The sequence below is a fragment of the Heptranchias perlo genome, chromosome 23 (genome assembly GCF_035084215.1).
Source record: "Heptranchias perlo isolate sHepPer1 chromosome 23, sHepPer1.hap1, whole genome shotgun sequence".
Lineage (NCBI taxonomy): Eukaryota > Metazoa > Chordata > Chondrichthyes > Hexanchiformes > Hexanchidae > Heptranchias > Heptranchias perlo.
The window spans coordinates 34,116,252-34,143,739 of NC_090347.1; the positions used below are offsets into that span (position 1 = coordinate 34,116,252).

Below are 27,488 nucleotides of genomic sequence, written 5' to 3' on the forward strand. Positions count from 1 at the left end.
TTTCCAGTATTTCCTGTTTTCATTTCAGATTTCCAGATTTTTTTTTTCTTTTTAGCATTTTCTGAATTGTTGGATTGATTTACGTAAGTTTTTTTTAAGTCGTAGTCAAACCAGGCTTTAATTTAATATAAGTCAGCGCAGTGAATGTGGGTTTTCTTATTAAGTGATGATGTGTTATTTGAAATAAGTATCCGTGCAACAACATGCATAGCAGGCACCATTGATCAAGAAGCAAAATACTGCAGATGCAAGAAATCTGAAATTAAAACAGAAAATGCTGAAAAAACTCAGCAGGTCAGGCAGCATCTGTGGAGAGAGCAAATTAAGGTTAATGTTTCAGGTCGATGACCTTTTGTCAGAATCGGATGTTACAGATAAGGAGGACAGGAGATGATTAAACAACAGAATTAGATGGAGGCCAGAAGATGATTAAATGACAGAAGTGATAATGGTGTAAGACAAAGGAGGTAATAATGAGAGACCGTTCCCTCTGTGACACCCTGGTCCATTCCTAATATCTGCACCCCTTCCCCATGCAAGCGCAGAAGACGCAATACCCGTCCTTTTACTTCATCCCATACCCCCGTCCAGGGCTCAAAACAGTCCTTTCAGGTGAAACAGCGATTTACTTGTACTTCTTCCAGCTTAGTATACTGTGTTCGCTGCTCACGATGTGGTCTCTGCTACATTGGGGAGACTAAACGCAGATTGAGTGATCGCTTTGCTGAACACCTCTGTGACCCTGAGTTTCTGATCACTTGCCATTTTAATTATCCGTCCCTCTCTCACTCTGACCTCTCTGTCCTTGGCCTCTGACACTGTTCCAATGAAGCTCAACACAAGCTCGAGGAACAGCACCTCATCTTTCTACTCGGCACATTACAGCCCTCTGATCTTAACATTGACCTAAACAACTTCAGACCTTAACCACAGCTCCTATTTTCTTTCAGACAGCGGATGCTAGTAATGTAGAATGGTATACAGCCAGCGGGGTGGTCTGCACCTCTGGTGTCATCTGCCTTTTTCTTCCACCATACTCTCAGGAAACTGGAGCCTTCTCCACTTTGTAAGATTTTCCAAGCTTTCCTCCCCGCTGCTATTCAGCTGTAACGATTTACATATCCTCTGGGTCTCAGATACATCTTTTATTTCACTCATTTCTCTCATTATTGCTTCCTATTGTCTTACACTGTTATCACTTCTGTCCTTTAATCATCTCCTAGCCTCCAACTAAGCTCAGACCATGTTTTTTTTTTCTCCCCAGCCCCTTTTCCCTAGTTCTGTTCCTCCTCATAACCTGTTCATCTGTAACATCTCCCAGTTCTGACAAAAGGTCTTCGACCTGAAATGTTAACCCTACTTTCCTCTCTCCAGAGATGCTGCCTGACCTGCTGAATGTTTCCAGCATTTTTTGTTTTAATTTCAGTCATTATTGACGGTAGATTGATGAAAAGGTTTTTGAACACTGCTTTATTGTATTGTTGTATGTCATTCTTAATACACACTGAATAGATACACTTGCAACATTTTCATAACTTGAATAATTCTTTTATATTTGATAACTTTGTTATTAAAAAGACTGCAGATGAAGAACACTAAACAATGTGCAGATTTCATACCTTGTCTGTGATATTTTGTAGTATCAGAATGACCACTAGGGGATGATCACAACACACTGTATGCTACTCAGCTAAGGTACAGTACTTACGATCTACGAGGTTCAATTCATTTTTAAAAAATCCTTATGAAACCTAGTATGTGGGGCAAATTGGAACAAGTAAATAAGGGAAACTGTGACAAATGGAAAAAGGGATTTACTTGCAAAAAAAGGGATAAATTCATAACCTGGAAACCCTTGCATGTACAGGAATAAAGTTATGTTAGTTGTTATGAGCTCCACTCCTCCAGCGATATTTAAACAAAACTCCCATTCCCAGCTCTAGTCCTGGTTCCCACTACTGATTTTAAAATTCCGCTTGCTGTTTCTGATTTGAAACGGGACTGAATTCGGAAGGGAGAGTTGCCTTAATCTGATTTTTGCATACATTCCTGTGCTGCTCTGTGTTTACCTGTTTGAAAAAAGAGTCTGGTGGATTCATTTATGCATCATTGAGAGTCAGTCGATAACAAACCCACCAACTTCTGGTTCATGACATAAAAATACAAGTGATGAGTGGACCATGGAGACTGGCACTGGAGAGTCAAGAACAGTTGAATGTGGTCTGTACCATGCTTAACCAATTCTACTCGCTGCTTCTCAAAGCCTGGCTACTTGAGACTCTGCCTGTCCCCACTCGAATCTCAAATCTCAGCCACTCACCCGAGTCCCATATTCCGAGTGTTTGCCAGTCTCCACCTTTCTTTAATTCATTCTCGGGATATGGGCATTGCTGGCAAAGCTGGCATTTATTGCCCATCCCTAGTTGCCCTTGAGAAGGTGGTGGTGGGACTTCTTGAATCGCTGCAGTCCGTGTGGTGAACATATTCTCACAATGCTGTTAGGTAGGGAATTCCAGAATTTTGACCCAGCGACAATGAAGCAACTGCGGCAATATATGCCAAGATGGTATGTGACTGGAGGGGAATTTAGAGGGTTATGGTGTTCCTATGAACCTGCTACCTTTGTCCTTCTAGGTGGTGGAGGTTGCAGGTTTGGAGGTGCTGCCGAAGAAGCCTTGGCGACCTGCTGCAGTGCATCTGGTTTGGCAGTACAAACTGCAACCGGTTGTGGAGGAAGTGGATGTTTAAACTGGTGGATGGGGTGCCAATCAAGCAGACTGCTTTATCCTGGATGATGTCGAACTTCTCGAGTGTTGTTGCAGCTGCGCCCACCCAGACAAGTGGAGAGTTCCAACACACTACTGACTTATGCCTTGTAGGTGATGGAGAGCTTTTGGGGAGTCAGGGGGTGGGCCCCTTGCTGCAGAATACCCAGCCTCTAGTAGCCATGGCATTTATATGGCTGGTCCAGTTGAGTTTGGAAGAAGTTACCAACTGGTACAGTAACTAGCTGGTGTTGCAGTCAACATGCACTCTGCTCACTAATTTTAAACATGTTTAAAGTGCTGTTGAGTACTGTACCAGCTGGCAGCTTACTTCATGGATGGTGGTGGGGGTGGCGGTATGAACGGGCAAAGATTTTGGATATGGAGCATGCATGCACAATGTGTCTCAGTCCTGCTCCCCTAATGTTTGAAGCAACTCGGGCTGATGTGTGCTGAGGTCTTTCCAAAATGCTGGGTATACAGCAGCTCTGCACGAGAGCTCAGCCATCTTAAACATAGAACCGAGATAGTCAAAAAGGAGAGACAAAAATAAACTAATTAGATGGATTTTCTAAAGATCACATGCAAAAACAAACTCATTTGTCTTTCCTTTCCTGGCTATTTGCTGATCCAAGTACAGGGCACAAATGAGTTTCCATTGTTTTCTGTTTCTAGTTATTTATTTAAATGTAACTGCTGCAAAACATAAATCATTTAATTAACTTCTTCAAACTTGAAAGCTATTTTGTGTTGTGGACCATTCCTATGCTGTTGGTTTTGTCACCTGCCACTTTTTCCCCCACACGACCTTTCACCTTTGTATGACCTTTCTCAGTTGTAGAGCTGGGTGGTCCAGACTGGAGATATCTTCACAACTGCCATCAGGACCACCTTGCAATCGGTACACTTTCAAGAGGTGAGATGGATGATGCAGTCTTTCTCCCCTCCCCCCAAATAAAACACTTTACTATCAGGAGGTGCTCAGCTTACTATAATGCCCCAGCCAAGGATCTCAGCCAAAGCAGATCATGACAACAGGGAGCCCCTGGACTCATGTTAAGAAATAGACATGGAAAATGCTGGAAATGCACAGCAGGCCAGATAACTTCTGAAAGATAGCCTACATAACAGTCAACGGACTTTAAGAGTTGTGTGAAACAATTCAACGTGAAAAAGCACAATATAATGCAAGTGTTATCTACTAAAGCAAGATACGCTAATGTTTACAATATCGCTGTTCATCAGAACAGTTCCTAACTCTTTCCAATGTTGATTGTTCTGCTGTTTCTCTCCAGCATTTTCTGTTTTTATTTCAGGTTTCCATCATTCACAATTTTTCTTTTTCTCCCATATAGTTAAACCCTACCCATTACTGGGTTATCAGGCCACATCATGTTGTGGGCAGATTTTAACAAAAAAAACAGTATGCACTAGTAAAGCACCTTTTAACCTAGCAAGATATCCTAAAGTGCTATACACGTGTGGGAGGAATTGAATCCCAAGTATGAACTTCTGAGGAAGGTTAGTTAAAATGACTGAATGTATGATTGAACAGGTAGGTTTGAAGTAGCAAGATGGAGTCTTTAGGAAGAGAGTTCCACCGTGTTTAAGTGTGAATACTTTGCCAGAGCTGGCGGAGTGAGTGGGGATGCACAGAAGGCTATAGTCAGAAATGTAGAGGATACAAGTTGCAATGTAGGGCTGGAGGAAGGGATGGAGTGGAGTAAGACAACAGAGGGACATATAAACCGAGACAAGAATTTTCAAATTGTGATGGAGAGGGGAAGTCATCAAAGGTCAGCTAAGCAAAACCTGTTACCCTTCTGTGTATTTTTCAAGAAGTTTAAATATTTTCTCCCAATTTCACTAGTCCACTCTGGGATTATGCACCAACTATAGCGAGGAGGATGGACGAAACCTGCATTAGAGTCTCCACCAATGCTGCTCTGAATCAGCTGTATGGAGGTAGCAAGAAGTGGCCTGTGGATGATTTACCCTTCTCCTTTCCCATGGAACAACAGCATGATTTTGACTGGCAACTCAGTGGAGTTGAGCAATTATCAAGCTTGTATCTCTATATTCTTCAATACTTTTAGTATTATGCGTTTTTTCTTCCAAGATCTATTTTGCAGTTGTTACTTACAGCACGCAAAGGACATCACCAGCTGATGAAGTGCTTGAGAAAAATTTTGTGAACTGCAGTTTTAAAATATTTATCAAAATATCATAACAATCCCATTGTTACCATTTTCATTTACAGGCGTGTAACAAAACAACATACAAGAAAAAGATCAAGGACTTACAGGAAATGAGTAATCATAATCTGGTAGCTTTGCCAAATAGTATGTAGGCTGAATGATTGAAGGACAAAAGCTAAGGTCAAGTCTGTCAATCTTCCAGAGTTTGCTAATGATTCAATTAAAGGTTGACCATTTTTACAGTTCAATAATTTGATTTTTGCAGGATAGTGTAGTTTTTTGGAAAGCACATTTCCTATATTTTTCTTCTACATTTTTTGTACTTGTAGTATTTCCTGATACTTCCTTCGAGTATTATAGTGGCAACCAATTGATAGCATCTCTGAAATTTTTTTTCTTGCAGTTTAAAAACATTGCCATAATTGGATAGGTAGAATGGCAGGACATGGGCTGCAACTGCTCACTGGGTGAAATCCTATCTCGCCATGAGTGAAGAAGCTGAGCAGGAATGAGTCACCTTCCCTGAGAAGGGCCGGAAAATCGAGAGAGTGAGTCACACTAGGTTGCTCTCCTACTCGCGGTTATCAATGAGCAGGTTGCTTTCCTGCTTTTTCGTTGGAAAAATGTGTTTACCGAGAGAAAAACTAAAAATGCAAGATAGTTAAGCAATGGGAGATGGACAATAAAGTAAAATTAAATACTTCAAAAATAACTTCAATTTTCAGTGTTTTGCTTTTGTAGTATAAAGTCTAACGATGAATATGTTATATGCTTTCTGTCTTTAAAAAGTTGATTTGGCTAATGCAAAAAAAATATATAAACGGTGTGCTTTAATATTGGGCAAGTTGGTTATGATGATAAAACATTGTATTTACTGTTGTACTGCAATCTCATCTCACTTCCGCATTCATTTCAAGAAGGACATTTGCGTTGCAACACATCACCTGATACCCACCACCCAGGAAAGAGACAATCTAACCTGATAGTAGGCGTGTTGGATGCTTTCAGATTGACAGCAAAACTAGCCAATCAGTAACAAGTCTTTATTTTCTGCGCTTTAACAACGATATACCAGAAGTCAGGAGAGAGAGTGCAACTATTGTAAAAGAACATGTTATGACAAGAAGGGTTTTTTTTAAAAAAAAGGTTGATAACGTTCTCATTTCTTAAATCAGTCAGGACAATGCTTTGGACTATAATTTCATTTATGTATTGAAATTAAATTTGGTTGATGAACACAGAATTTAGCATAAATTAGAGTTAGATTCTTTTTTTCATTGTTGCTTTAAAAATGTTTGAGTTTTTTCTGTTTTTAATTTAAAAAATGAAACCAAGGATGAAATAAATTTTATTTTCTGAATAAAAATAAGTGGGAGGAGAATTTAGTGTGAGAAAACAAAATTGGTAAAACCTTTTCCATACTTTTAGTCTGACTTACTGTTTAAAGCAAAATTAGAAGAAAATATGTTATTATTTAAGGTGAGCAGTTTGTTTAAAAATTATAGCCCAGAAATTATTATTGGAGACATTATCAGACAAACTCTTAATGCATTCGAATGACATTCCTCAGTCCACTGTTTTAATAAGGGCTTTAATCTGTTTATTTTAAATGAGTTAACATCTGCATTAAAATATCAGACAGAGAATGTCATATGAACTTGTTTAGCATTTGTCCACTATTATTGCAAGAGTAATTTCTGCGCTAATATTATTTGAGAAATCCTCTTATAATTGATAGTGGACTTAAACCCAGGTAACACTGGGTTTGAATTAGATTGTTTTATATTGAGTTGTCCTAAGGGCAATAAGGGGCCTAATGTGGGACTATAGTCATGTGTGGAGGTGGCAGGTCCTTCCTGGAAGGACATTAGTGAACCAGTTGGGTTTTTAAGACAACACAGCAGCTGTCACTGTTATCTTTCTGGAGTTGGCCCACAAATTACCAGATTTATTGAATTATCAGAATTTGCCATGTGGGCTATCAACTCACAACTTCCGGGTTTATAAGGCTACCCTTCTGATCAATTGAGCTGCTACTGGAGGCTACCTCAACACAGCAGAGACGGGGATGCAGCTGAAACAAAGAGACCAGAGAGGAAAAAGGGAGACCATATTGGAAATTCCATCTGGAGAGCAGGAAGCTAACCATGGATGGCACAGGAAGCAAAGGGATATAAATAAAATAATTATTGTTTGTGTAACTTACCTTTTGATAGTGCACTGGAGAGAATTCAGGTGATGAGCTATAAAGCCCACCAAACATGATCACCCTATACAGCTGAAAGAAGCATACAGATCCAAATCTTGAGCATCCCAAAAATCCTGAGATTTCAGGAAATCATACAGTTTGGGAAGGCTCAATTTTTGGGTGAAAAAAATGATTTTGGAATAACTTTAAATCCACTATTTATTAGTGAAAATCAGTAAAACTGAAAATGAGGAATCTTAAGCATAGTCTTGTTCAAAAATATAATTGTAGGTCTTGTCTGTTGACTGTGTGGTGAAACCAATTATATTTCAACTTGATGCTAATTATTCAGCTTTGGCATACACTTAGTAAAATCATGCCAGATTTTTACAAGAAATGTATCTGGAAAGCAGCTGAAGAATAGTTTAAATATTGTTGGGGGGAGGAGGCCTGCGATCAGGAAGGCTGCAGGGAGGAGGCCTGTGAGCGGAAAGACTGGGGGAGGAGGCCCACCAGCGGGAAGGCTGGGTGGAGGGGGCTGGGGCTGGGGGAGGCCAATGGCTTCCTTGAGGGGCCTGTGGGGGAGCAATCCTGTTCCTCCTGGCCCACAAGGAGTGTTACTTAACTTGGAGAGCTGTTAGTTCCTGCCTGTTTCACGATCCCTGGGAAACCTGTATAGCACCAGTCCATTTCAAATTGGACTCCCAATTGCACTGTAGGAGCCCATTTTAAATATGTTAACAAGTGTCCTGCCGTGCCCTGATATCTGCTGTTGTAAAAATAGGAGCGGGTGAGGGCGTGGCATCCTGGGGTAGGTTTAAGCGGATTTCATATTAAACCACCCCCACCATCCTTCGTTTTGGGGGGTGGGGGGGGTTATATCGAAGGCCTGGTGTCACTGTCATATCATATTATTGGAATCATGATGTGATTTCTAAAATTAAATGACAACTAACATTTCCACATCTTCAATCACAGAAGTAATTCGAATAAATAAATTCTGTCTTAAAACCAAGACTTTGGGTGTCCAATTCCAACTTGGAAATTTGCAGACAGCCCACACAGAAACCAGAGAGGGAGGGGGGGTGACAAATTCATAAAGGCCTGGAGTTTTGTGTTCAGAAATCAATTCTGAGAGAATACTAAACAGCTTACAACTTAAACACACAATTCCCAACTTAACCCTACAAGAGTGATTACAGCTCAGTTCCCTGCAGTCAACTCTGTATGTGGCTCCTGCGTGCGTCACAATCAACGCAGCACGAGGGGGCGGGACCAATGTTTCGCTAAAGTTTGACTGACCCATACAAAGGCGAGGGCCCTCCTCCCCCCCCCCCCTTTTGCCGCGGTGCAGGCTGGAAGTCGTTGTTTGTTTACCAGCCGCCGGCGCCTGGGTGAAAGCCGCCAGCCGAGGGGTTGGTGACGTCGCGGAACTACAAGCCCCACAATGCGCGGAGGGTGCCGAGCGCAGCCGCGCTGGAGGCGCCGCCGTTAATCTGCGCCTGCGCAGTGCCAAGTGTCGTCCTTGCCTTCCACACCCCCTCCTCCCCTCCCCCTCCTCCTCCTTTTCCCATCTTGTTCCCTCACTCACAGATGTGACGCCAGGAGAGACGTATTCTTAATGGGATTTTCCCGAATTTTTCTCTGATTGCATCTTCCTCGGGCCGCACACAGATCTTAGTTTTTTTTAAAAAAAATCTCTCTCACACACTGAGGGACTCTCACTCTAGTGCCGTTGGAAGGGGGCAGCAGGTTTCCATGGCTTCTTTGTCAGGGCTGCAGTGGCGGCGCCTCCAGGCACTCGGGCAGTTCCTAGTTTAAATATTTGTTAAAAAATAATTCGGTTAGAAACTATCTGTGGACTTTTATGTGGAAACTGCTGCGCGTCGTTTCTCTCGCCGTCAAGTTTTGATTTTTTTTTTGGTGTTAAATATATCAATTTGTGTAAACGTACATTTTTTTGGGGGGAGGGGGTTAATTTTTTTCTTCTTTTAATTATATAACTAAGTCGGTATTTTTTTTAATGTGGTTGTGATATGGTGGGTGAAGGAAGGCAGCAGGCGGATTTTAACCGGTTTTTGTTGACGGCGCCGGCGGGGTTTGGGTCCTGTTAAGTGATTAAGAGATTGAGTGCAAGTGTGTGTGTGTGGGGTGGTTTATATATATATATTTAAAAAAAAGGAAGCGAGTGACCGAGCGAGTTGCTGCATTGCAGCCCCCTTGGAATATTATCTGTACAATGGCGACTCCCAGCCACAGCAACAACTCCAGCAGCTCAGCACAGCAGCAACAGAGTCAGCAGCAAAGCACAACTACCTGCATGCAGGGTAAGCCAACGCACTGCACTCTTGTGTAATGTTATTTGCAACGTATAATGTAGATTTCCTCTTGTTTTTGGAGTGTTAACACTGGACCACACGTACAGTAGCTCTAGGGTAAGGTAACCTCTTGATTGTGCATAGATGTGCAAGGTGTGGGTTCAGATTAGGCAGCTCTAATTTCACTGCACTTTAAATGAGCTGCTTTTAAAAAAAAAATGTAAGGGATAAGCAGTGTTTGTAAAATGACAGGGTGCCAACATATACAGTGTTTGTGGTGGTTTTTTGACTGTCAATTTTAGGCTCATTTATACATCCTGTATTTGCCCTTTACTGTAAGAAAGAAGGAAATAATTGCATTTAAATAGTGCCTTATTGAGCATCTCAAACATTCCAAAGTGCCACACATCGTGAACTACTTTGAAATGTTAGTATGCATGCAGAAGCCAAACCTTCAGTTATGGTATAGTATTAGTGGGGTTAGAATGCAAATACTTATACACTGCTGTATTTCCTCTGTCTGTGGTTACAATGAAATATATTACAATATTAACTCCATTACAGTCGAGTATTTTAAACTGGGATAATCTCTTTACTTTTGCAATCATCAATTTTTATAGTTTTTATTTTTCTTGGCTTGCTGTGGTAAGTGTAATGGTACCTGCCTGTCTGAAATAAGGGCTTTACACTTGTAGTTATTAACAAACTATTTCTACCTGTTTTAGCTTATTTTTCAGGTCCACATTCTATTTTCTCTAAAAATGGCACAGTACTTGGGCTGTGGAGTTCCTCTATATAAATTTAATAAATCTAATTGCATAAACATAGTGTGGAGGAACAGAATAGGTATTAAGGGCTAATGATGAACTTGGCCCATAAGATTACAGGCTAAATCTATTTTGGAGGGTGACAAATTTTGTATTTGGCATTTAGCTAGAATATAGTTGGCAACATAATGCAAATAGCTGTAGTTAACTACTTAAATATGTTTGGCCCTTTTAGTTTGTAGGATGAAATCTTTTAAGTACATGATTTAACAATCTTTGCACATTCATTTTAGTGTTATACAACACAGAGAACTTGTATATAACTCTTGATAGTTGGTGAAATTGTTGCTAGTTGCAAAATTGTAGATGAGTATATTATATTTTTCCTGGTAATCTGTCAAAAGTAAATTACATTACTAAAGCAAGTCACATGATGCTGTATGCTTTCATCCTTGTCGTCTTTACTATCCTCTCAACCATATCATACTGTCTCTATTAGGATCAGCATGCTGAACACATTGCAGTAATTAAACTTATAGAACATGTAGGCAATAACTAATATCTGAGTTACAAGGCAGTAATATTTAATCTAATGCTGTTAACATTCTTGAACTGTTGAGCTTTACTGTTGTAGTTTATGACATCAGAACTGCTTGATTAACTTACTGTTTTGCAATTCACTCTGTCAGCCATCCATTCTTTTAGTTTACCTTTTGAAGGCTACATTTCCCTTCCCTTTTCCTCCAGTGAGGTCTCCCTGTGCTCCACACGATGGTTTGATTATGTGGTCAGCCTATTCCCCAGCCTCCACTAACCTTAGTTAACCACAGCTAGCCAATAAGGGGGGACTTGAACAACTCATGGTAGTTTTACCCTCAGTTCTACATGCAGTCCCAATGGTGACATTTGGGCTAAATAAATCAGTGAGTGGATGATTGTGGCCACGTGTCCATGTTCTTCTACATCATACTGCTGCGTGATGGCATGTCACTGTATTGCCACTCCAACCTTCTATTCTACACAGCTACACTTGACAAAATGCTTTGAATCTAAAATTGTGGCTTATGAAATGTTTCATGTTCATCATTTGCACAAGAATTTAGACTGGTGCTGCAAATAAAATTGAAATGAGACAAAATTATTTTTTGTACATTGATAAACAGTTCATAGGAGATAAAAATGTAAATGTTCTCTTCCTTTCCTTGTTGAAATGAGATAAAAGTGCTGTTGTATTACAAGCTGTGGGTAAGAAACATTTCCAAAATGACAGGCCATTTTTTGCCTGCTAGTACATTATAGACATTTGAGCAGTGAAGAGATGGTATTTTTATTAGTCCTACAAATTGTCTGTTTTTAGGAGGCAATGACTCTTAAAGGTAAAATATCTCATTTTGTTGTCTGCATGGGTTGTATTGTAACTAAAGGGTAATTCTAGAAAATGTGTTTTTACAATGTAGTATTATGAAATTTGCATAATTGTATTCTAATATAATGCCTAATTCTACATTTATTACTGTATAAACCTGGATTAATTGGTTCCATTACACTTATTCATTGTGGTTGTTCTCAGCTATCAGTTGCAGAATACATTAGCTAGTTATATCTGTCATAATATTGGATACCAGCAAAAAATATGGACATGTTAAAACTAAAACTATTCCATGAGTACATGACCCTCTGGGCTGGTAGCACTGTGAAACTCACCAGAGCCAGGTTGCAATGCCTCAGTGTAGAGTAGGAGGTCCTTTAGTCTATCACGAGTTGGATTGAGGAGGATCTTCAGTGCAGATTCAGGAAGGCCATTCATTGACTGTAATTGCTGTTGTGTTTTGCACTTAATTTATGGTTGAGGCCCAGTGTGGCTGGACCCTTGGGCATGTCCAGCCAGTTATAGAGGAAGTTATTAAGCGGCTCTTCCAGCAGAAATTAGTGGCTACAGGGTCCAACCTGCAAGTTATGTTAGGGTGTGTGATATGTTCAATGTACTGTTTTTAGTCGACTTTTGTGCAGTTATCAGTAGAGGCGTTATGTACTGCATGGTGTTTAGCATTTGAATTTATTTGCATCTGTGTCAGAACTGACTCTTTATTTTAACACACATTATGACTGAGGTCTGATTGGTTAATAGACTATAGGATTTATAATCCAGAGAACGTGAGTTCAAATCCCACCATGGCAGTTTGTGAATTTGAATTCAGTTTTTTTTTAAAAACTAAATCTGGAATAAAAAGCTGGTATCAGTAAAAGTGACCATGACGCTGTCGGATTGTCGTAAGAACCCTCTGGTTCACTAATGTCCTTTTTAGGGAAGGGATCCTGCTTTCTTACCCGGTCTGGCCTATATGTGACTCCAGTCCCACATCAACATTGTTGACTCTGAACTGCCCTCTGAAATGGCCTAGCAAACCACTCAGTTGTATTAAACCGTTAGGAAAAAAAGGTTTAACCTACTTGACCTTGTCCTCACCAATCTACCTGTCGCAGATGCATCTGTCCACGACATTATTGGTAGGAGTGACCAAGTCCAGTCTTCACACTGAGAGCACCCTCCATCATGTCATGTGGCACTACCACCATGACAGATTAAGGTGTCAGCCTTGGCTCAGTGGGTAGCACGCTCAGCTGAGTCAGACAGTCATAGGTTCAAGTCCTACTCCAGAGACTTGAGTGCATAATCTAAGCTGACACTTCTGTGCAGAGCTGAGGGAATGCTGCACTGTCGGAGGTGCCATCTTTTGGATGAGATGTTAAACCGAGGCCCCATCTGCCCCCTCAAGTGGGTGTATAAGATCCCATGGCACTATTTGAAGAAGAGCAGGGGAGTTCTACTGATACCCTGGTCAACATGTAGTCCTCAACCAACATTGCTAAAAATAGATTTATCTGGTCACTTATTGCATTGCTATTTGTGGAAGCATTTTGTGCACAAATTGGCTGCTGCGTTTCCTACTTTATAAGCGTGCCTACACTTCAAAAGTACTTAAAAGTGCTGTAAAGCGCATTGGGGCGTTCTGAGGTCATGGAAAGCGCTATATAAATGCAAGTTCTTTCTGCCTAACAGATCTAGCAGTTCAAAACTGGGTTTCCATGAGGTGCTGTGGGCCATCAGCATCAGCAGAATTGTATTCCACCACAATCTATAACCTCATGTCCCGGCATATCCCTCACTCCTCCATCACCGTCAAGCCAGATGACCAATGCTGGTTCAATGAGAGTGTAGAAGAGCGTGCCAGGAGCTGCACCAGGTGTACCTGAAAATGAGGTGCCAACCTGGTGAAGCTACAACACAAGACGACATGCGTGCTAAACAGCAGATGCAGCATGCTATAGACAGAGCTAAGTGATCCCACAACCAACGGGTCAGATCAAAGCTCTGCAGTCCTGCCACATCCAGTCGAGAATGGTGGTGGACAATTTTTTTTTTTATTCGTTCACTGGATGTGGGCGTCGCTGGCGAGGCCTGCATTTATTGCCCATCCCTAATTGCCCTCGAGAAGGTGGTGGTGAGCCGCCTTCTTGAACTGCTGCAGTCCGTCTGGTGACGGTTCTCCCACAGTGCTGTTAGGAAGGGAGTTCCAGGATTTTGACCCAGCGACAATGAAGGAACGGCGATATATTTCCAAGTCGGGATGGTGTGTGACTTGGAGGGGAACGTGCAGGTGGTGGTGTTCCCATGTGCCTGCTGCTCGTCCTTCTAGGTGGTAGAGGTCGCGGGTTTGGGAGGTGCTGTCGAAGAAGCCTTGGCGAGTTACTGCAGTGCATCCTGTGGATGGTACACACTGCAGCCACAGTGCGCCGGTGGTGAAGGGAGTGAATGTTTAGGGTGGTGGATGGGGTGCCAATCAAGCGGGCTGCTTTATCTTGGATGGTGTTGAGCTTCTTGAGTGTTGTTGGAGCTGCACTCATCCAAGCAAGTGGAGAGTATTCCATCACACTCCTGACTTGTGCCTTGTAGATGGTGGAAAGGCTTTGGGGAGTCAGGAGGTGAGTCACTCGCCGCAGAATACCCAGCCTCTGACCTGCCCTTGTAGTCACAGTATTTATGTGGCTGGTCCAGTTAAGTTTCTGGTCAATGGTGACCCCCGGATGTTGATGGTGGGGGATTCGGCGATGGTAATGGTCATTGTTGGAGATGGTCATTGCCTGGCACTTATCTGGCACGAATGTTACTTGCCACTTATGAGCCCAAGCCTGGATGTTGTCCAGATCTTGCTGCATGCGGGCTCGGACTGCTACGTTATTTGAGGGGTTGCGAATGGAACTGGACACTGTGCAGTCATCAGCGAACATCCCCATTTCTGACCTTATGATGGAGGGAAGGTCATTGATGAAGCAGCTGAAGATGGTTGGGCCTAGGACACTGCCCTGAGGAACTCCTGCAGCAATGTCCTGGGGATGAGATGATTGGCTTCCAACAACCACTACCATCTTCCTTTGTGCTAGGTATGACTCCAGCCACTGGAGAGTTTTTCCCCTGATTCCTATTGACTTCAATTTTATTAGGGCTCCTTGGTGCCACACTCGGTCAATGGCACTACTATTGCTAAATCCCTCACCATCAACACCCAACGGGTCGCCATTGACCAGAAACTCAACTGGACCAGTCACATAAATGCTGTGGCGACTGGAGCAGGTCAGATGCTGGATATTCTGCAGCGAGTGGCTCACCAAAGCCTCTCCACCACCTAACTACAAGGCAGGAGTATGGTGCAGCTGCAACAACACTCAAGAAGCTTGACATCATCCAGGATAAAGTAGTCCATGTGATCGGCAGCCTGTCCACCACCTTAAACATCCACTCCCTCCACCACCGGCGCACAGTAGCTGCAGTGTGTGCTATCTACAGGATGCAAAGCAGCAAATCACTAAGGCTTCTTTGACAGCACCTTCCAAACCCAGGACCTTCACCACCTAGAAGAATGAGAGCAGCAGGTGCAGGTGAACATGATCACCTCCAAGTCACACACCATCCCTTGGACTATCGCCGTTCCTTCATGGTTGTTGGGTCAAAATCCTGGAACTTCCTGATGAACGGTGTTGTGGGAGCACCTTCACCACATGGACTGCAGCTTTTTAAGAAGGCGGCCCGCCATCACCTTGAGGGCAACTAGGGATGGGCAATAAATCTAGCATTGTCAGTGACACCCACACCCCGAGAATGATTTTTAAAAAAAAAATTTGCTGGTAAGTAAAGCCAAATTCAATTATCACAATGCTTTTGTCTTAAAACTGCAGTAATCAGCTTGTGTGTTTCTGTAAAAGAGCTCTTAAATAGTGAGAACTGAAAGCACTATGAATTAGTAAGATGAGTTTGTACAAGTTGTTTTCTTGCAGATAAAATCTGTACAGTGGCAGGGGTAGATCTGCAGATGAAATATTAGGACTTTTATGTCCACAGTAATGTATTTAGTTGGTTGATATGCAAACTTTGTTAACAAATTATGTAGCAACTGAAAAATAATTGTATTCTTTCATGACTTGTTTGCCCCTAGTGTTAGTCTGAAATAGAGATTAGTAATTTTCGATGTGTGATTACAGTGTAGTCTGATATACTTTATGATCAAATACATTATATATCGATCAACAAAAATCTTCTTCAGTAGTTAAAGTATCGAAGTATTGCATTTGTCTGTAGTCTTCTATTTTATATGTCATAAGCCTCAATCATGCAATTTACAGGTGAAAGAACATAAAGTGTATCTATTATAACATTCCTTTGTGAATTTTTTTTCTCATTGATTAATTGGATATTTTATTTTCTAATAGGGTGCTATAGTGTAGTGGTTGTCTCTGGAATAATGATCCATAGAATGTCAATTCAAATACTACTATGGCAGTTTGAGAATTTGAATTCAGTTTTTTAATAATCTGGAAATAAAAAGGCGTATCAGTAAAAGTGACCATGAAGCTGTTGGTTTGTTGTAAAACCCCATCTGGTTCACTAATATCCTTTAGGGAAGGAAACCTGCCACCCTTAACCAGCCTGGTCTATATATGACTCCAGTGTGGTTGAGCCTCTGAAGTGGCCTAGCAAGCGGGTTGAGTTGTATCAAACTGCTAGAAGGCAGCCCACCACCACCTTTTCAGGGAAACTAGGGATAGTCAATAAATGTGGGCTCTCTGTTATTCTCTTTCACGTTCGATTATTCAGCAAGCGTATCATCCAAAACCTGTCTCCCCATTTTCAGTCTTCTCCCTTGTCATATCTTATGCAATCTTGTTCCAGCAAAAAAAAGAGATGTAGCTATGGCAAATCTTTACTTGCTCACTTTTATGCTTCTAAAATAACATTTACCAAAAACTGATGATAATTCACAAAAAATGTATATGCAAATAAGTTTGGCTGACCGTTTTCCTCGCTTCACCTCCAAAACACTCTGGCTCACCTGCTGGGCCTCTGAATGCCCTGTACTCTGGGTACACCCTCCTCGTCCCCAGCACCCCAACATACTTCTTTATTGCCACGTTCGCAGCGAATCCCCGGTCTTGCAAATGTTTGGAGGTCCGATGTAAACAAGCAAAATGGGCTTCCACATGAGCCTGTCTCTGATGTAAAAGACTACAATTCCCATGAGCCACTGTGCAGCTGGGGTTCCAATGCATGCACAAAGGAACATGCTCCTGCCTTCATTTAGTCAACAGTCCTGATAGGTGCATTTGTAGTAGTGCTTCTCTGATGAATAAGCTCTCAAGTGTGCTATGGAAAAAAAAGAGAGATGGCTGAGGTAGAGAAATGGGTGGAGAGATTGAGATTTTTGGATGGGAGACACACAGATTTGGGGACCAATTTGAGAGAGGACAAAGAAAAAGACCCTGTTGGGATGAGAGAGAGAGGCAGAGGACAAACCCTATTTTTGATGAGGGGAGGAAAGTGAGAGCAACCCTGTTGCTGGAGAGGTATCTCAAGCTCTCCTGAGTAGAAGGGATGGCTGTTATTGGGACCTAAAGGGCTCACGTTATAAAATAGTGTATTTTTTAACTTGCCATGAGCAATGTTACAGGAAATCAAGTACTCGTAATGAGAAAATTTAATTTTTAAAAATTTTTTGGAGTGAGTACGAAGCTGTGATCTGATCTTGGGTTTCTATTGCTCTCAGGCCCTGAATTTATGCTGCATAATACTAGCATACAAATGCTTAATGTATTTGTGCAAAATTTTCCTTTCCACTACTTTAGGAGAGGTGTTAACCCATTTGTTTGATGCTGAAACAAGAGAGGAATTTCAGACGAATAAGTTACGCATTTATATGCTAGTAATCCACGCTGTAATTTTGAGGCCTTTATGAATTGTAAGAGCACCAAGATTGAATTCCAGCTTTGTAATTCCCAGCTAGTGTATATGTATAGTTAGCATATGCATGTTTCAGTTAATAAGATTATTTTTAAATGTTCCAAAGTGCCTTGTTTAGCTAAATAAATTGTGACATCAATCATATAGTTAAAATCCAGCATGGTGTCAGGTTGCACTCCCACTTTCTCCAAATCTGAATTATAAATGTTCTATTGTACTATAAATGTCCTTTCGGAAGGAAACCTGCCGTCCTAACCCGGTCTGGCCTATATGTGGCTCCAGACCCACAGCAATGTGGTTGATTCTTAATTGCCCTCTGAAATGGCCTAGCAAGCCACTCAGTTGTACAATCTTGCTTTTAAAAAAAAGTCATAAGATTAAAACCTGACGGACCACTTGGCATCGGACCACTAGGCACCGGTCCCGACAAACATTGACTCTGGACCCCGTGGAATCTCATGGCGTCAGATCAAACATAGGCAAGGAAACCTCCTGCTGATTACCACCTACCGCCCTCCCTCAGCTTATGAATCAGTCCTCCTCCATGTTGAACACCACTTGGAGGAAGCACTGAGGGTAGCAAGGACACAGAATGTACTCTGGGTGGGGGACTTCAATGTCCATCACCAAGAGTGGCTCGGTAGTACCAATACTGGCTGAGTCCTGAAGGACATAGCTGCCAGACTGGGCCTGCGGCAGGTGGTGGGCGAACCAACACGAGGGAAAAACTTAGTTGACCTCATCCTCCCCAATCTACCTGTTGCAAATGCATTTGTCCGTGACAGTATTGGTGGGGGTGACCACCACACAGTCCTCATGGAGATGAAGTCCCGTCTTCGCATTGAGGACACCATCCAATGTGTTGTGTGGCACTATCACTGTGCTAAATGGGATAGATTCAGAACCGATCTAGCAGCTCCAAACTGGGCATCCATGAGGCGCTGTGGACCATCAGCAGCAGCAGAATTGTATTCCAGCACAATCTGTAACCTCATGGCCCGACACATTCCTCACTCTACCATTACCAACAAGCCAGGGGATCAACCCTGGTTCAATGAGGAGTGTAGAAGAGCATGCCAGGAGCAGCACCAGACGTACCTAAAAATGAGGTGCCAACCTGTTGAAGCTACAACTCAGGACGACATGCATGCTAAACAGCGGAAGCAACATGCTATAGACAGAGCTAAGCGATTCCACAACCAACGGATCAGATCAAAGCTCTGCAGTCCTGCCACATCCAGTCGTGAATGGTGGTGGACAATTAAACAACTAATGGGAGGAGGAGGCTCTGTGAACATCCCCATCCTCAATGATGGTGGAGTCCAGCACGAGAGTGCAAAAGACAAGGCTGAAACGTTTGTAACCATCTTCAGCCAGAAGTGCCGTGTGGATGATCCATCTCGGCCTCCTCCCAATATCCCCACCATCACAGAAGCCAGTCTTCAGACAATTCAATTCACTCCACGTGATATCAAGAAACGGCTGAGTGCACTGGATACAGCAAAGACTATGAGCCCCAACAACATCCCGGCTGTAGTGCTGAAGACTTGTGCTCCAGAACTAGCTGTGCCTCTAGCCAAACTGTTCCAGTACAGCTACAAAACTGGCATCCACCCGACAATGTGGAAAATTGCCCAGATATGTCCTGTCCACAAAAAGCAGGACAAATCCAATCCGGCCAATTACCGCCCCATCAGTCTACTCTCAATCATCAGCAAAGTGATGGAAGGTGTTGTCGACAGTGCTATCAAGCAAGCACTTACTCACCAATAACCTGCTCACCGATGCTCCGTTTGGGATCCGCCAGGACCACTTGGCTCCAGACTTCATTACATCCTTGGTCCAAACATGGACAAAAGAGCTGAATTCCAGAGGTGAGATGAGAGTGACTGCCCTTGACATCAAGGCAGCATTTAACAGAGTGTGGCACCAAGGAGCCCTAGTAAAATTGAAGTCAATGGGAATCAGGGGGAAAACTCTGCAGTGGCTGGAGTTATACCTAGCATAAAGGAAGATGATAGTGGTTGTTGGAGGCCAATCATCTCAGTCCCAGGACATTGCTGCAGGAGTTCCTCAGGGCAGTGTCCTAGGCCCAACCATCTTCAGCTACTTCATCAATGACCTTCCCTCCTTCATAAGGCCAGAAATGGGGATGTTTGCTGATTGCACAGTGTTCAGTTCCATTCACAACCCCTCAGATAATGAATCAGTCCGAGCCAGCATGCAGCAAGACCTGGACAATATCCAGGCTTGGGCTGATAAGTGGCAAGTAACATTTGCGCCAGACAAGTGCCAGGCAATGACTATCTCCAACAAGAGAGAATCTAACCACCTCCCCTTGACATTCAATGGCATTACCATCGCCGAATCCCCCACCATCAACATCCTGGGGGTCACCATTGACCAGAAACTTAACTGGACCAGCCATATAAATACTGTGGCTACAACAGCAGGTCAGAGGCTGGGTATTCTGCGGCAAGTGACTCACCTCCTGACTCCCCAAAGCCTTTCCACCATCTACAAGGCACAAGTCAGGAGTGTGATGGAATACTCTGCACTTGCCTGGATGAGTGCAGCTCCAACAACACTCAAGAAGCTCAACACCATCCAGGACAAAGCATCCCGCTTGATTGGCACCCCATCCAGCACCCTAAACATTCACTCCCTTCACCACCGGCGCACTGTGGCTGCAGTGTGTACCGTCCACAGGATGCACTGCAGCAACTCGCCAAGGCTTCTTCGACAGCACCTTCCAAACCCACGATCTCTACCACCTGGAAGGACAAGAGCAGCAGGCACATGGGAACAACACCACCTGCACGTTCCCCTCCAAGTCACACACCATCCCGATTTGGAAATATATCGCTGTTCCTTCATCGTCGCTGGGTCAAATTCCTGGAACTCCCTTCCGAACAGCACTGTAGGAGAACCTTCACCACACGGACTGCAGCGGTTCAAGGCGGCGGCTCACCACCACCTTCTCAAGGGCAATTAGGGATGGGCAATAAATGCTGGCCTCGCCAGCGACGCCCATATCCTATGAACGAATTTTTAATAAAAGTACTAATTGAATTATTCCGTTAATATTGGCAATATTTTACTTGCTGGATTATTTCATTGCTATTTGCAAGGTGCCTTGTCATTCACTTGCAAATAGCTACTGTTTGATTTGGAATGTCATAAGGCAATTCTGTTCACGATGCCATTTCTTACAAGCTTGTATCTCTCACCATTCACATTCCCTATCCCTTTCCACACCCACTTCCTTTTGCATCCATGTTTGGAAAAAACTGTCCCTGAATCACAGCTGCATTTTCAAATGCTCAAATGTCTCATCTTTGACCTTCCATTTGCCACAATACTTTTGCAGCTGTTGACCATCCCCTCACCTTTACCTTTGATGTCCTTGCCTCAAGAAAATTCTTTACACTCTCTCATCCTGGTCGGTCCTCTTGATATCGCCCCCCTCTTTATTCCCTTAAATCCAAGAGGACTTGAGTGCATTTGTCGTACAGCTGGTTTCATCATCCATCACAGGACCTGGCAAGCTTACATCAAACACTATCGGGCCTCGCTCTTCTCTACCAGAACTGGCCACTATTCCAGGATCATCCTGGAGAGTGAAGGTAATCTCTGTCATTTTGTTCTCCAATACCAACCGTCTCCTTAAACCCCTCTCCCCAGCCCCCGTCCACCCTCACCGCCAACAAAAAGTGCAAGGAGCTCATGGACTTCTTTGTCACTAAGATTGAATCCAACCCATCCATTAAGCTGCCTCTGCTGCTTCCTCCTTCCCTTGTCAACCAAGCCACACCATCCCTGCTCTTGCCCTGATCCCACGTTCCTCTCTAGTTTCTTTCCTATCTCCCCTCATGCGCACTTCGATCTGATCTTATCCACCACATGCTCCCTTGACCCCCATTCCCATTTTCTTCCTTGTCCCCATGCTAGCTGACGTACCTCTGGAGTTCCCTGAGGATGTATCCTTGGCCTCCTCCTCTTCCTCGTCTACAAGCTGTCTCTTGGCGACATCATCCGAAGCCACGTGGTCAGCTTCTACGTGTAGGCTGGTGACTCCCAGATCTACCTCTCCATCTCTTTTGACTTCTCCACTGCCTCTCTCTTGTATGGGCCATAATTTCCTTCACTGGAACATTGTAAAGATTGAAGCCATTATCTTTGGTATCTGCCATAAACTCCATACCCTCGCCACTGATTCCAACCAGCACCCTCCACCCCCGCTCCCCGGGTCACTGTCTCGGGTAGAACCAGACTATTCGTAACCTGAGCATCTGATTCGACCTTGGGCTAAGCTTCTGACCCCATTTTCTCTCCACCACAAGACCGCCTATTTCCACCTCTGTAATATTGCCTGCCTCAGCCCATCTGTACCTGGAAAAACTCATCCATGCCTTTGTCACCTCCAAACTTAACTGTTCTGATGCTCTCCTGGCTGGCCTACCATTCTCCAGGCTCTTTAAACTTCAGCATATCCCAAACTGCTGCCTGTATCCTATCTTGCAGCAAGTTCCATTACCCGTGTCCTTGCTGACCTAGGTTGGCTCCCGGTCCTCCAAAGCCTTCAATTTAAAATTTTCATCTTCGTGTTCATATCCTTCCATGACTTTACCCCTTCCTAACTCTAACCTCCTGCAACCCCACAAAGCTCTCCATTCCTCTGACTCTGGCCTTGTGCTCCCCCCCGCCCCCTCTCCTCTCCCCTCCCCTCCCATCATCTTTGCCCCACCATTGGTGGCCCTGCCTTCAGCCACCTAGACCCAAGTTGTAGAATTCCCTCCCTAAACCTTTTCACCTCCCTCTCGTCCTTTGAGACCCTCCTTGAAACCCACTCCTTTGACCAACCACCTAATATCTCCTACTTTGGCTCACTGTCCTTCTGTGTCTGATTCTGCCTTTGTGAAGCATCTTGGGATATTAAAGGTACTATATAAATGCAAGTTGTTTAAGCTTGAAGGGGAAATTCTAATATTCCACATTAAACATCATTAACATCATTCTAATTAATTGAGAATGCAAATTTAAGGCCACATTGACACACACCATTTTCTAAATTCATTTTGGAACTCTAGATAAATTTAAATCTGAAAATATGAATAAGATATTAGGTTTTTTTTGGACATGGGATGTGTAGCTTAGTATGTTCTAATTTTTTGCTATTTATTTGACATATGAAAATAGTTTTTGTACTGTTTAGTTAGATTTTTCTCAACTTGTATCAACTGATTTATTTTTGACCCCTTTTTCTTCCCCCCCCCCCCCTTCCCCCTCTGCACCCCAGCTGTCATGTCAGTGGGACATGATGGTTTGGGCTGTGAACCGGAGGAGGTGTGCTTGATCAGCTAATTCAGTTTATCCTTCTTGGAAGTGGAGCATCATGCCACAGTGAGGTGCTCCATCTTGTGGCTCAGTTGACAGCTAACAATTCATTCCCAGCACTGTAATCAGGAGTGAATGACTGAAAGATTAAGTCAAAAGTTTGTTTGCAGCTTATCAAGAATGTCATTGGTCATAAAATCAGCTTATTGTTGTATTATTGGCCAAAGTCGAGTATTCTCTATTTTAAATGGTCAAATATTTGTACTATAACAAATTTTTCAATACAAAAGGATTATTCAAGTTTGGGATGTTCACAAATTCTTCTTCAAGTTGACCTTTTGTAACAGAGCAATGCTGCCTACAATTCCTTCAAAGTATTGGGACATTTTGCCTTTGTATGTCTCTGTTTCATACATAATTTGAATGAATATTGTCTGTGCATGTTGAAATGTGGGTGCAGATCCATTTGACCCAACGTGAGTGGAATCGTACAGATGTATTTGTAATGCTGAGATCTTGGACTCGTTCTCCAAACATTCTTGTGTGGGCTCACAGTAGATGGTGGACAGTGTTGAAATTTCTGGCCTGAGGATTAAATAACTGCAGTCCTTAGACTTGACACTTTGAAAATCTGGGTGGGGCTGGAGGACATTTCGGATTGTATCTGTGCTAAAAGAATTATTCCAGTTCAGAGATGTAGTTTTTTTAAGGTTTACTACAATTGACAAGCAAAGATTTCACTTGATTATACAGTTGTATTATAACTTGTGCATGTAGACTTCAGTCAATTAAACTAATATTTATAAGGTTGCATCTGTTTTTAGGCTCAATGAATGCTTTATTTGAATTGGTAATGCTAGAAGTAGAAGGTGAGATAAGCTGTTTCCTATCATAATTGGCTACAATGCCCTTACCAGCTGAGTGTTGAATGTTTTGAAGGGGATCACAGTCTGTTTGCATGCCTGAGAGATGAACAGATGTGTGGAAGTGACTGTTGGCAGGCGTAGCAGCATAACTAACTTGATCCTTAGATTGCTAGCAAGGTTGAGTTAATATTTTTTCCTGGGCTGAGTGTGTTTTTAAAGATTCAACTGTCCAACGGTAGCAATAAATAGGTACATTTCTAACATTCCCATTGTGTGTGAATTCTATCTGAAGTGTCAGATTACAAATACATGTTTTAAGAACATGTTTGTTTTAGATGAAACTCGAATTGCATGTAATTCAACCCCCACTCCCCCTTCACTAAATTTGTCTTCAAATTACCTGAAAATGAAGTTCTGTTTAAATCAGCTGATGGTTGTCTCATTAATAAGAGTTACCATTAGTATAGAATTGCTTGGTTTATTGCAGTTGATTGAAGTTTTGCACTTCATGAAACCAGATAAAATACAAGGAGATGGAACATGGACTCCCTATGCTTATCCCATGTTGTACACACTTATGTACCCTGAGGTTGGATGTTATTTTGCCTTCTGTGGGATGGGAAATGCGTCTCCTGAAGGCAAGTGATTCCAGTTGTTTAAGCCAGTCACTCATCTTTGGATCAACATTGTTGGGGGGTTGAATGTGTTCGTCACCAATTTCAGGCAGAACACCGGTATTGGGTAATTTTCCTAGATGTAAATGTATGACACATGATGTACGTGTTGACCATAAGAACATAAGAATTAGGAGCAGGAGTGGGCCATGCGGCTCCTCGAGCCTGCTCCGCCATTCGATAAGATCGTCGCTGATCTTCAGCCTCAACTCCGCTTTCCCGCCCAATTCCCATATCCCTTGATTCCCCTAGACCCCAAAAATCCATCTCTCTCAGCCTTGAATGTACTCAATGACTCAACATCCATAGCCCTTTGGAGTAGAGAATTCCAAAGATTCACAACCCTGAAGATCAGTAAATGGGAAACACTTTCTCTGCTTTAATTGTTTTGCATGCCAGGTAGTGGTTTTTCATCCTTTTCATGCATTTAATCAATGACATGATTAGGCCTGGTAACTGGAGCACCACTATTATTGTCTACCTTGCTGCTGGTATTCATGGTGGTATGAATTGTAAGCAGGATATCGATATCCTAATTGTCATATTTAGTAAAGTAGCCGACTACAGCTGTTATTTTTTTTGAGGCATTTTGATATAACCATTCCTTGTTCCCTCACACCATGCAAAATCTCAAAGAAGGTGGGATGTGGCATAGTACTGATGGGCATTAAACACTGTAACCGTGTTTGTCAGAACAGGTATCCTATGAAAGAAAGAAAGACTTGCATTTATATAGCGCCTTTCACGACCTCAGGACGTCCTGAAGTACTTCTGAAGTGTTGTAATGTCGGAAACGGCATTGCGATGTCTTGCAATGTTCAACTTTTTTTAGTTCCACCTGTGGACCACATGCCATTCTGGCTTCTACTTGATATTTGTTACACTTGCAATGTATGTTCTTTTGCTAAGCATCATTGGTTTGTTGAAAATGTGCACTGAGTGACTCAAATTACTATTCAGCTGCATTGTTCCTTCATCCAACAACAGTTGTTGATCAGAGATGTGCACTTGTGGAGGTAATGATTTTGAGCAGTTCTAATAAGGAGTCATATATTCGGTCATCTATTTACGTTGTCTGGGATTTATCTGTTAAGTGGTTAGACTTAGGCAGAACCTTAAATTGGTTACCTGCTGTGGATGCCACTCGACTACAAGTGGTGTGATTGCCGAGCCACCACTGCTATGCCTTATTGCGGTGCTTTGAGATCTATTTACAAGATCTTTCTCTTGGTCCTTAGTAGTTGATGGAATTAGTTGACTTCTACTTCAGCGTTTTGCCTTTATGCCCATGCCTGTAAACTAACACTCAATGTTTCTAAGTACTTTGAAGGTACACACAGATACACAACATTTAGACTAATAGACATGAGGGTGGATTGGCAGGAAAGGATGCACAAGGAACATTGAAACAAGTTCTGCAACATATTTTTCTCAGAACTCAAAAGTCAGCAATTCCAAATTCTAAGTCTTCTAGCATTTCTTGTGCTTCTGCACACTGCGTTGTTTAAATGGAACACAGGAAAAATAGTTTCATGGTCCTTGTGAAGGCTAAATACCCAAAATGTTAACTTGTCCCTTCTCTTTGCAGAAGCTGACTGACCTGCTATGCAGTTCCAGCATTTTCTATTTTTAAGGATTTCATTGGCTAAAAAGAGTTTGAAGGTAGTTTTTGATCCAATGTGGTGTCCCTTTACTAAATTTTAAAGTAGTTGTATCGTAGTTGCGAGAGCAGACAGTGGGTTATCCCCACAGTGCCTGGGTGAGGTAACTCGCATGTGGCTCATTCAGCATTAAAAACTGAAAGAATGATTGTTGTCTACAAATTCATCTTGAAGTAGTTCAGACAGACTTAGCCAACTGAAGCAGTGATAAAGCGAAGAAACCGGCCGGTAAAATTAATCTAGTAAAACACTGCAGTGGCCAAACTAAAATAAGTATCAACACTAAGAGATTCACATTTTGGTTGCCTTTGTGGCTATACGTGAAATTAGTGATTGGATCTGTGCAAGTCACTTCTGGTTTTGGGTTTTCAGTAACATCTGACACTCCATATGTGGCCTGCAGCCAATTTGTTTCTATCTTATTTGTTGAAATTTCAGAGCAGAATGCTCAGAGGCAGAATTTAAATTGGGAGGCTAAATATAAGGGCTGCTTAAATACCTCTAGCAGGAGCAACTCATCATTGTATTTGTTGAGTACTGTTGTATCTTAGTACTCTAAGTATCATTCAGACACTACTTATTGGAAATTATGCTACTTGGGGATTGAGGAATAAATTTTAACTGCAGTTTTTTTTTAAACTGTTAAAAGCATTAAAAAATTCAATGGCAGGTCATCTAGTATTTTGAACATTCAAACTCACAGTATAAACCAATGGCCTTGGCACTTAATTTAATTTAATATTCTTGCGTTTAAACTTCTGACCGAGTTGTAATTTCCTAATGCTAAAATTAGACAATTTTGGATAGAGTAAATGTGCATTTAATATGGGGGGATTGATTTGTAGGAAATTAAAATCTTATATTCCCAAGGGATTCATTATAGTCTGTTTTGCATCTCACCTGAGACCAATTAACTGTCCCTAAATGTGCTAAGTTGCATGCTTCAAAAATGAATAGTTCAACTTTTGTTTTGTAATTTCTTGTGTCACTGTTCTCCATATTCTATCTTAGTGTAGCAGTTGCTTTCCTTTAATTATACATGGTTTATCTTGGTATAACAGTTGCTTTCCCTTAATTATAACTGGGAAGGCACACACATTAAGAATCAGTTTTTTAAAAAAAATCCTTCTTAAAATGGTACTGAACAGTAGGACCATGGTGAGGCCTTTCCTACACAGTGAATCAAGCCTATGTCTGCTTAGTTTTACTTTGTACATTTCCTTCTCTGGGATAGAGAAGGAGACTAAAATTGAATTTTAAAAAACATATGTATAGATGGAGATGAGGGAAAACATTTTTTTAATTCTGATCTGGTTATATTACAAAACTGGTTATGTCACTTGTTTAGTTCTGATTTCTGAGCAAGTGTTTCTCCCCTCTGCCCCCTCAAAAAATCATACCTGGAAATAAGTTTTTGATGTGG

At 42.2% G+C, this 27,488-nt stretch overlaps 1 protein-coding gene across 5 annotated transcripts in view; it reads left to right on the top strand.

Annotated features, from left to right (window-relative positions):
• map2k4a (mitogen-activated protein kinase kinase 4a) overlaps window positions 1–27,488 on the top strand; it is a 191,580-nt gene that overhangs the window by 35,632 nt on the left and 128,460 nt on the right. For 4 of the 5 annotated variants that reach the window (XM_068004315.1, XM_068004317.1, XM_068004316.1 and 1 more), the window contains exon 1: window positions 8,696–9,478. In XM_068004315.1, coding sequence (XP_067860416.1) covers window positions 9,391–9,478 — 88 coding nt within the window. In that variant the 5' untranslated portion in view covers window positions 8,696–9,390. Of the gene's footprint in view, window positions 1–2,634; window positions 2,876–5,366; window positions 5,512–8,695; window positions 9,479–27,488 lie in introns of those variants that run through there. The other variant, XM_068004322.1, reaches the window with a different exon arrangement.